We start from the raw sequence: 11,669 nt of genomic DNA, 5'->3' as shown, positions 1-11,669 counted from the left end.
TTGGGAGAAAACTTCATTAGTGTTTTAGAACTTCGATCAACATCATCATAATTTTTCGATATCCTACTAAGGTTTTAAAGATTGTCGTTGTGTAAGTAAAATTTACATAGTAAACATAATTTGTTTCTTATGTAAAGAAGAAAACTTGTCAAACCCACCTTCAGTCTCTATTTCGATTCTTAAATCTCTTGGTTTCATCAAATATTTAGAACCTAACTAAAATTTTCTTTTCCTTGTAATGAAAGTTGTTAGGACAATATTGATAGAGTTATTATTTGGTAATTAAAATTTAAAGATAATTATAACTTTAATAGATCTATGATTATTGAAAGTTAATTAATATTAAAATACTTTTATCCTAAAATTGTAAACGAGATAATTTTATAGGTAAGATAATTAATATTAAAATTTTTTTTAATCATTAATATTATTGAAATTTAATATTTTAGTCACTCCTATGTTGAATCACTAGTTGTGACCTTTTTTGTTAGCATAAGAACAAATTTAGCTCAAATATTTACAGATTCTATCAATTTAGTCTTAAATCTAAAAAAGTCAACAAATTTAGCTCTCAACTTTACACGTTCTATCACATTAGTCTTAATTCTTAAAAATTTAAAATTTTAAAACTTTAAAAAATAAAAAAAATTAAAAGTTTATTTTTCAATAAAATTACATTCAAAATTATAAAATATTTATAAATAGATGAATATCTATTTCCCCATTTTATAACAAGAAATTTATTCATTAAAATAATAATTTTATAAATAAAATAATTTAAAGAGGAAAAACCATGAAGAAGACTCATGCAGATTCAACTTTTTCTTCTTCTTCTTTTTTCAACATGAACGATCATCATGTTCAAGTTGGGCCAAAAACTACAACCTAAGGTGAAAAAAGGATAAGAATCGATGTCTTTAGGTTATTGTCTGAACGGGTTTGTCGTGTTTGAGGTTGTGTTTTAGGGTAGACATGATTGGGGATATATAACTGAGGATGAGGTTTTGAAGACTCAATAGGCAAAAGGTCATATCGGTAGCTCCACAGTCAATTCCTAGCTCAATGTCGTGATGATGGAGGATGTGAAAATTAAGGAGTTAGGAGTAGGGGTTACTTGTGCCGATGGTTGTGAGTGACTAAGGAGCAAAGCCAAATTTATTAAAAAAAATCATTATTTATAAAATAAACTAAAAAAAGGGGGAAACTTTGAATGTGGTTTAAGTCTTGTTTGGAGGTTTCTTAAATAAATATTTTATTTATAAAAGTATTATTTTAAGGAATAATATTTGGTACACTGTCAGTGGAGTTCTAAACTCTATAACCAAGGTTACGGGGTTGACAAGTGTTCTATAATGTATAATGTTGATTAAATATAATGAAAAACAAATTATGAATGACAACCAAAATTAGGCTAATTTTTTGAGTTTTGATCAATAAAAAAGATTTTCCGTGTATTAACATTAAATAAAAAATAAATAAATAAACAAATTAGTTTCATTTTTCTAAAAATATTATTGTACTTATCTTTCTATAAATTTCATGACAGAATTTTTTTTTCTTTTTTTGCTTTTAACTCTTTAGTTTTACTTAAAATTAATCACCATCTCTCTTGAAATAGTCTCGTTTCTTTATAATCGTATATGTTAATGAGTTTATTGGCATGTGAGGTATTGAACCTATGCCCGCGCTGAAATCCCTAAACATCTCCTTTATTATTGGCAACACGTTGCTGAGAGAAAGCTTCATTAGTGTTTGGAACTGCTATCAACATCGTCATAATTTATTAGTAGCCTACTAGGGCTTCAAAAAGAGTGTTGTTGTGTAAGCAAAATTTGTATGGTGAACATAATTTGTTTCTTACGTAAAGAAGAAAACTTGCCAAACCAAACAACTGCTCTTAAGCCTTCACTTTCTATTTTGATTCCTAAATCTCTTGGTCTCATCAAACATTTAGAATCTAACTAAGCTTTTCTTTTCTTCCTAATGAAAGTTGTTAGGACAATTTATAGAGTTATTATTTGGTAATTAAAATTTAAAGATAATTAAAATTAAAATTTTTTAATTAAAATTTTAATAGATTTATGATTATTGAAAATAAAAGATAATTAATATTAAAATACTTTAATCTCAAAATTGTAAAGGATATAATTTTATAGGTAAGATAATTAATATTAAAATTTATATTTTAATCACTAACATTATTGAAATTTAATATTTTGGTCACTCTTAAAAACAAATTTAGCTCAAATATTTACAGATTTTATCAACTTAGTCCCAAATCTAAAAAAATCAACAAATTTAGCCCTCAACTTTACACATTCTATCAGTTTAGTCTTAATTCTTAAAAATTTAAAATTTAAAAACTTTCAAAAATAAAAAAATAAAAGTTCATTTTTCAATAAAAATACATACAAAATTATGAAATATTTATAAATAGATGAATATCTATTTTTCCCATTTTCTATCATGAAATTTATTCATTAAAATAATAATTTTATAAATAAAATAATTTAAGGGAAAAAACCATGAAGAAAATTCATGCGATTCAACTTTTTCCTTTTTCTCAACATGAATGACCATCATATTCATGTTAGGTCAAAAACTACAACTTGAGGTCAAAAAGGGTGAGAATAGATGTCTTTAGGTTGTCACCAAAACGAGTTTGTTGTGTTTGAGGTTGTGTTTTAGGGCTGGCATAATTAGGGATATATAAGTGAGGATGAGGTCTTGGAGACACAATCAACAGAAGGTCATGTCAGTAGCTCCACAATCATTCCTAGCTCAATGTCGTGATGATGGAGGATGTGGAAATTGAGGAGTTAGGAGTAGGTGTTATTGGTGTTGATGGTTGTGGGTGAAGGCGGTGTCCAGCACTTAGCAAATTTGACAAAAGACTAAAGAGCAAAGCCAAATGTATAATAAAATTCATTATTTATAAAATAAACTAAAAAAAGTTTGAATGTGGTTTAAGTCTTGTTTGTAGGTTTCTTAAATAAATATTTTATTCATAAAAGTATTATTTGAAGGAATAATATTTGGTACAATGCGAGTGGAGTTTTTAAACTCTATAAGCAAGGCCATGGGGTTGACAAGTGTTCTAAAGTGTATAGTAAAATATTACAAATAAATATTTTAAAAAAGAGACATATGCCAAATTTTTAAGGCTGCTTGTGGAATAAATATGATCCCTTTTTATGCCCCTAGGTCCCTCCTATGTGGCGACATGGGGGCGTAAAAAGAAAAAATATTGATGGGATATCTCTTGCTTTTGGCATAGCGGGTCCCTAGCAAAAGGCCTACACAATGGGCTATTAGCTCAGTGGTAGAGTGTGCCCCTGATAACTGCGTCATTTTACCTGCGCTATGAGGGCTCTCAGCCAAATGGATAGTTCAATGTGCTCATCAATGCCTAACCCTGAGATGTGGATCATCCAAGGCACATTAGCATGGCATACTTCTCCTGTTTGAACCGGGATTTAAAACCAAACTTCACCTCAGGAGGATAGATGAGGCGATTCAGGTGAGATCCAATGTAGATCCAACTTTCTATTCACTCGTGGGATTTGGGTGGTCCGGGGGGACCACTATGACTCCTCTCTTGTCAATAATCCATATATCCCTTATCAATGTATGAAAAGCTATCTCTTGAGCATAGGTTTAGGTTAGGCCTCAATGGGAAAATAAAATGTAGCACCTAACAATGTATCTTCACAAACCAAAAATTACGAGATCGCCTCTTTCATTCACGGAGGGATCGTACTATTCCAACCATTTTTTCATGTTTTTCCCGAAAGTCTGAAGAAAGTTGCAATTGATAGGATTTTCTTAACCCTCCATTCTTAAAAGGAAGAAAATGAAATTCTTTTTCCTTTCTATAGGGACCAGGAGATTGGATCTAGTTGTAAGAAGAATGCTTAGTTGATAAATAATTCACTTCTTGGTCTTTGACCCCATTAGTCACTACGAACACCCCCGATCAGTGCAATGGGATGTGACTATTTATCTATCTCTTGACTCGAAATAGGAGCAGGTTTGAAAAAGGATCTTAGAGTGTTTAGGGTTGGGCCAAAAGGGTCTCTTAGCACCCTCTTTTTTTTTTGTCCTATCAGAGTTATTTCTTATTTCACAAATACTTGCCATGGTAAGAAAGAGGGGCGAATAAGCACATTTAGAGAGCGCAGTACAACAAAGAGTTGTATGCTCGGTTCGGGAAGGATAAATAGCTCCTGAAAAGGAATCTATTGCTTTTCGCCCAATTGGTTGGACCGTAGGTGCGATGATTTACTTTACGGGTGAGGTTTCCGGTTCAAGTCCAGGATGACCCAGTTGTGTCAAAGAAAAGAATAGAAGAAGTATCTGACTCCTTCATGCATGCTCCACTTGGCTCGGGGGATATAGCTCAGTTGGTAGAGTTCCGCTCTTGCAATTAGGTCGTTGCAATTACAAGTTGATGTCTAATTGTCTAGGCGGTAATGATAGTATCTTGTACCTAAATCAGTGGCTTACTTTTTCTAATTAATGAGGGAAGAAGACTGAAACATTGCACTGAAAAACTCTACTAAGATAAAGATGGGCTATCAACAATGTAGAAGAGGTAGGATGGACGATTGGTCAAATTTAGTATGGATTGTACATCAATAGTAGTTGGAGTCGGTGACTTCGTAGGTTCCCCCATCTAAGATTTCTGGAAAGAGGATCAATTTGGCTTTTGCGAATAGCTTGGTACACTATCTCCCTTCAACTTTTTGAGCAAAATGCAGCAAAAGAAAGGAAAACCCATGGACTAACCCTATCGTCTCCACCCCGTAGGAACTACGAGATCACTCCAAGGACGTCTTCGATATCCAAGCATCATGGATCGACCATAAAACCTTTTTCAATAAGTGGAATACATTAGCTATCTACTCTCAGGTCGGGCAGTAAGGGTCGGAGAAGGACAATCAATCATTCTTAAAACCAACATTCTTAAGACCAAAAAGTCGGAGGGGGAAAGCTCTCCACCATTCTTGGTTCTCTTGTAGCAGGATTCTTCGAAACCACGAGAATCCTTAATTAGAATAGGATTCCAACTTAACACCTTTTGATATTTTGAGAAAAGTTACTTTTTGGAGAGTATAGTAAGATGAAAGTTGTAAGTTGTGTTCAGGGGGAGTTATTGTCTATCGTTGGCCTCTATGGTAGAATCAGTTGGAGGCTTGAGAAGCGGTGGTTTACCTTATGGCGGATGTTAGCGGTTCGAGTCCGCTTATCTTCAACTCGAGAACTTATCCCAAACAAAGCTATATGATAGTACCCAATTTTTCTGATTTGACAGTTAGTTCGATCTATGATTTATCATTCATGGACATTAATAAGATCCTTCCATTTTATTTAGCAAGAACTTAGGATGAAATAGCCTTAAATTAAATTATAGTAAAGTAAAGTAAAGTAAAGTAAAGTAAAGTAAAATAAAGTTAAAGGCAAGGTTCAAACGAGGAAAAGCTTACGTTGGATACCTAGGCACCCAAAGACGAAGACAGGGCATAGTAAGTGACGAAATGCTTCGGGGAGTTGAAAATAATAGTAGATTCTGAGATTCTCAAATAGGTCAGCCTTTCGAACTGCTGCTGAATCCATGAGCAAATAAGAGACAACCTGGCGAACTGAAACATCGCTAGTGTGCCAAATACTCAACTATTAATTGTATGTTAGAAATAGAGAAAAACTAGCATTCATTTATTTATAATTTTGTATGTATTTTTATAAAATATTTTATATTTTTGTTGAAGAATGAACTTTTAAATAATTTTTTTATTTTTAAAGTTATTTTGTTTTAATTTTGAATTTTCAAGCAGTAAAACTAAATTAACAGAATGTGTAAAGTTGAAGGCTAAATTTGTTGAATCTTTTTTAGAATCAAGACCAAAATTAATAGAATCTATAGATATTGAAGGCTAAATTTATTATTGTACCCATAAAAAGAGGCCAACGGAGTAGTGACCAAAATATTAAATTTAAAAAATGTTAATAACTAAAATAAAAAATTTTAAACTTGGATGACTAAAACAAAAAAAACACATTGATAAGTTGAATGGCTATTTTTATAATTTAACCTATATTTTACAATTTTTAAATTACTTCAACAACAATTATACAATGAGAAAGATCAGATCACATAAATATTTTATTACTCTATTTGCGGGTCCATTAATTATTTTAAATATCTCACAAATAAAGTACAAATAAACTATTCTTTATACTTCAAACTTCCCTATTTTCTCTTTCCTTCATCTTTTTGCCTGCGTCCTTCTTAGTGGAATTTCTCGCCACACCATTACCAATTTCATCATTTTTATTTTTCATTTCATTTTTTTTGTTTTTTAATCTCGTCACCTTTTTAGAGTCCTTGTTGTATACGCTTTAATTACCAACTATTAGGCAATTGGGTATTACATAAAGCTCATGAAGAAGACATTACTGTTGATTTTGTTAAAGGTCACTTCAGTTTTTCAGCCATCATGTTCTTTTCTTCTTGCATTGCCCATCCTCTAATCTCACCAAAGGTTTGTTTTTGTTTCCTTTTTTTCCTTGTTATGTTCTTCATCTTGCTTCTTTTATTCTTCTTTTTTTTCTTAAAAAAAAAACCTTTTGAGACTTCTGAAGTTTTTTGATTGGTTTCTTAATCTGGGTGTTGCTGGAAGTTTCTGTCTTTTATAGTTTAATTTGTAATGTTGATGATAAAAGAGCTTTAAATGACAAGAACTATTAGATGCTTACTTATTTATTTTGGGATAATAAATTTGGTCATTTCATAGGTACATATCAGTCTAGTTTCTGCTAATTCTGAGATGTGGGTTATGGCTTAGTATTGTGGAGAATTAATGGTTTGTTGAAAAAAAAAAAAGGGAAGACTTTAGGCTTTGTCAGTATTAGAAATGAAATTAAGGGAGTTTTTATGATCTGCATAATGGACATTAACTTTCACCATGTTTTAGCCTGCTCAAATGACATATTAGAAGTTTGATTGTATTAAAGCATACTGAAAACTGCAGTTAACCTTTTAAAATAATTATACTGTCATATAAATTCTCATTCTGAAGTCTATGCTTTCCCTAGTTTTTTTTTCCATCTGTTGGTTTCTCTAAATTTTCCTTTTTGTCAACGAATTTAGTCTTACCTCAGCTGGCACCGTTGCTATTGCAGCAACGAGGAGGATGAGCGTTCGAGAGCGTCTTTACTTCTATTTAAAGGTTGGGAAGGGTGATGATTAGAAGTAGGCATTGTATAAAAAAAAACATCCCCTAATGAATTTTATGAGTTTTATGAGGAAAAAAAAGTATATAATTTCCCATAATATAAGGGAATACTATGAGTCAAAATTAAATATGGTCTGTTTTCTTTAATTGCTTGTCTCTCATGTTATTTATTATCAGAGCATGGTGGACTTAGTGGATTTGTGTAATTATGCTGCTTATTAACATTTTGACAATTATCTATTTAACCTTAAAGCTAAAGAGATATCCTTAAATTTGGGGTTTGTTTCTTTTAGATTAGTCACTTTGGGCAGCCAGGTAATCTTCATCGTAATGTGGAAGTGGACCAAAGATTCACTTCTGCTCTCAAAATCAGGACCACAGATCATCCCAGCCAGCAAGCAAGAATTGGAGCTGGCTTACTTGATGAATGGAGTTTTGCTAGAGGAACAAGACTTGTTATTAGACAAAAAGTTTCTACATTTATTCCCTTTAGAAAAAGCTTTGAAGTACAAGCTTCATGTAATTCCTTTTAGCGCTTACTTTTCAGTAGAATTTCACATACTGCTTTACATTTTTGCTTTAATAGTTTCTAGTTTTCATGCACGTCACATGGTCAAAATTGTGTGAATCATTCACTATCTTTAAACAGGAGTTCCACCATTTGGGAGAGTGTCTTACATTCTTCTTTACAGCCTCACCATGGTCCTTCTAATGCTCGTTAACCTTAACATGATATAACCTCTAGGATTTCTGTGAATATACTCTTTTGGCTGTTGAAGTCTAGTAGGACTTTTGATCAATTCCTAGCATCCATCTGCTAGCAAAGTTTATTTGCGTTAGGTCCTTTCCTGCTGTTGTCTTTTTGGCTCCTCACTTATAGAATGTAGCAGAAACCAATATTTTACTAGCAAAAAGAAATATTGGTGACCATGTGCAGAAAAGAGTGAAGAAAAAGAAATTGATCCTTTTTTTTTTTTGACATAGGTTGCCAATCGAAAAGTCTGGCATATGCTAGAGGCTTGTTCCATATGTTTTTGTTTCCTGTATAAGTTATTGCTACTGAAAGGTTGTGAAAAGGTCTAATTTGGATATATCAGTTACTGTTTCCTTTGTTCTGCCTCTGCCGATTTGTGCTAGGCTGTTGGATTAGTTCTTTCTTTGTGCTGCTGCCTTAATGTTTACTAATGTCCAACTTGCACCCATCAGTGGTTTATGCTAAGTATGCTTATACTGAGTGCAATCTAAATGTCCTTATTTGTAGCATGTACACAATATATCCTCTTAAATACCATATAATTTTGATCGATGAAATATTGAAAGAAGTCAACATTGCTAAGCATTTTCTTTTATTCTTCCTAACTGGCATATGCTAACACTTTTACAGGGTTGCCAACTTCACAAATTGCCAGCAGCGTATTTACCTTGGGAACCGCAGCGGTTCTTCCATTCTATACTCTTATGGTTTTTGCTCCGAAATCTGAATTGGTAAGTTTCTAGTCAGTACTAGGGAAATCTCATTTACTTTATTCTCTTCTACTTATTTTGACTTCCTCTTTGCCATGTATAGCTTTGGAATCTGAACTTTATGAATAGGTTGGTGCAAATTCAGTCGGAACAAAAGCTTTTCATTCAATGTTTCCTTGTTGGGGTCATTGTTTACCTGTGTTTTCTGACTTACATAATAACCTTAATGGAGGGAGAAGTTTTGGTTAACCTGTTGTGATTTGCACCATTTTGCTTATGCTGCCTTATAGTCTTAAAAATCTCATCTTTGTTTCAATGATTCACGTAAAATATTTTGAGTCGTGCTATATTTCTTGGGGAACTGATGTGTTTGGCATGTACACAACTATGAATGCAGACTAAAAAGTCTATGGAAAGTAGCGTCCCTTTTATTGTGCTCGGGCTTCTGTATGCATATCTGCTGTACCTGTCATGGACGCCTGATACATTAAAGCTGATGTTTGCTAGTAAATACTGGCTGCCAGAGGTACATGTTTACCAACACTTACATGATATGATCTCTCTTTTAGTTTGTTTTAGATGTATACAATTGTCAACGATGACTGCAAATCTTTACGGTTTTTTCTGTTGTCACACCGAGTTTTAGCTATCTGGTATGGCCAAAATGTTCTCCAGTGAAATGACATTAGCTTCTGCATGGATTCATTTATTGGCTGTAGATCTCTTTGCTGCAAGGTATGTGTATCTCTCTTGATTTCATGCTTACACGAATTAACAGTTTGAACTGCAGAGTTCTGACCATTTTGTTCCGCTGTTCAATTCCAGGCAGGTTTTTCAGGATGGACTGCAAAACCAAATCGAGACTCGGCATTCGGTTTCGCTTTGTCTGCTGTTTTGTCCCATTGGAATTGTTACTCATTTTGTTACCAAAGCAGTTGCAAAAACTGCTGCAGATGACAGGCATAAAATGCACTGACATTTACTATGTTTTAGCAACATTCAACAATTTGGAACAATTGTGTTATCTCTATGATTTAACTTGGAACATCATTAAAAACATCAATTTCTTCTGTTCTTGATGTTTAACAAAGCAATTCTTTAATGGTTACCTTTCCCTTTTTTAACGAAGTCTAGGATAGCTTCAAGTTGGAATCGTTATTTTATGTTTCGGGATGTTTTCTATTCTTTTCATTTTTCCTCTGTTGAAAGTATTTACTGTCGGTAATAGGCTGTGATGGTGCTCTAAATAGTCATAGCAAAAATCCTTGTTAAATAAAGAAAATAGTATTTTAAAATGAAACAAATATATTTGAACATGAATACTTACAGAAATACATATTTATATATGTAGTACATTACTTTTAGGAGGATTTACTTGTGCAAAATTAAAATAATTATAGATATTATATTTTAATAGTTTAAAAATAAAAGTGTGATGTGATGAGAGTTTGATTATCACTCAAGATGAAGCATATTTTATAATTAATTGTTTAACAGTATGAAATCCAGCGGTTTATACATCCTAATCTATAATATTTATAGCTCTCTGGTTTTGGAAGAAAAAAAGGTGACTGAGATTTTTGGATAATGAATTAGGATATTCAATAACATTAGACATGATACAATTATATAATATGCAATAATAATAATAACCTGTTACAAACAAGACATGACATTAACAAAATAATCACACTAAAAATAGGTGCATACGTCAAAAACTTTATAGTGTAATTTATTAATTTACCAAAAATTATATAATTATAAGAGAATTTAAATATGATTATATAAAATTTAGCAAAAAAAAATGATTATATAAAGATATTGAAGCCATTTTAATGACGTTTGCTGCAGTAGGAAAAATGCTGTCTTTTGAATTTGTCTAAAATTATTTAATTAGTATTTAACTTTCTTTTCACCTAATTGATATTTAAATTTGTATTTCTTCACTTAGGTTGACGCCTCCGCACACTGCTAGTTTATATTGATGTGGCACTAATAGTCAATCCGGTGATGATAGGTGATAACCTCTTAATTGATAGAAGAATAGAATTCTACACATTTCATTTCTCATTTCAATGATATACATACACTTATGAAGCCCGAAACTAACTCCTATACATCAAGAGTACAACAAAACAGAAAACAAGAACAAAGAAATTTGAAATCTCCTATATATCAGGAGTACATCAAAACAAAAAACAAAATTAAAAAAAAAAATTGAAATAGAAGCAGATTTGATGGGATCCCATAGGAACCGGTCTTGTGGTGGAAATCTTCTGTTAGGCCTCTTCAAGATGGATCTCAACAATAGAGTCCAATCTTGTCCTAAAGAAAGAGAAAGCAAGTCCAAGGGAGTGGTTTTGTTAAAATATTAGCGAGTTGATCAACGAAGGATACATGTGCAACCCGCAGATTACCATTTTGCATTTGATCACGAATGAAATGAAAGTCGAGAGCCACATGTTTCATTCGTGAATGAAAAACTGGATTATAGCACAATTGGTTTGCCCCAATATTGTCACCATATATCACCGAGCATGTAGAAGGTTGAAGACCAAGATCATTTAACAGAGAGCAAACCCAATTCATTTCAACAATAGTATTAGTAACGGATCAATATTCGACCTCAGTGGAGAAACTAACAACAGTTCGTTGCTTTTTGGAGCTGAAGGCGATAGGGTTGCGACCCAAATAGACAATGTAAGTACTGATGGATAAGAAGTCATCGACATTCCAGCCTAACCAGCATTAAAGAATGCATGCAAGGAAGTAGGAGAGTCACGATAGAGCTAGAGACCATGATGAAGGGTGCTACAAAGATATCTGAGTAATTGTTTAGCAAGGGCCCAATGTTCGGTGGTTGGCTTGTGCATAAATTGAGACAACTTGTTGACCGAAAAAGCAATATCAAGGTGCATAAGTGATAGATATTTTAGACTACCCACTATTGCTCAAAATTTTAAAGGATCA

At 32.5% G+C, this 11,669-nt stretch overlaps 1 protein-coding gene across 2 annotated transcripts; it reads left to right on the top strand.

Moving 5' to 3' along the window:
- Positions 1-6,193: 6,193 nt before the first annotated feature.
- LOC121210869 (protein ABA DEFICIENT 4, chloroplastic) lies at positions 6,194-9,827 on the top strand. 2 transcript variants are annotated; one of them, XM_041082713.1, is made up of 6 exons: positions 6,194-6,542; positions 7,529-7,754; positions 8,620-8,720; positions 9,097-9,225; positions 9,346-9,434; positions 9,525-9,827. In XM_041082713.1, the coding sequence occupies exons 1-6, from the start codon at positions 6,498-6,500 to the stop codon at positions 9,673-9,675; spliced, it is 741 nt and encodes a 246-aa protein (XP_040938647.1). In that variant the 5' UTR covers positions 6,194-6,497; the 3' UTR covers positions 9,676-9,827. The 2 variants fall into 2 exon arrangements, with proteins under 2 accessions (XP_040938647.1, XP_040938648.1); XM_041082714.1 differs by lacking the exon at positions 6,194-6,542 and adding an exon at positions 7,179-7,229.
- Positions 9,828-11,669: the final 1,842 nt, after the last annotated feature.

This window comes from Gossypium hirsutum, chromosome A12 (assembly GCF_007990345.1).
Source record: "Gossypium hirsutum isolate 1008001.06 chromosome A12, Gossypium_hirsutum_v2.1, whole genome shotgun sequence".
Classification (NCBI taxonomy): Eukaryota; Viridiplantae; Streptophyta; class Magnoliopsida; order Malvales; family Malvaceae; genus Gossypium; species Gossypium hirsutum.
This window is presented reverse-complemented; position numbering and strand designations above follow the sequence as displayed.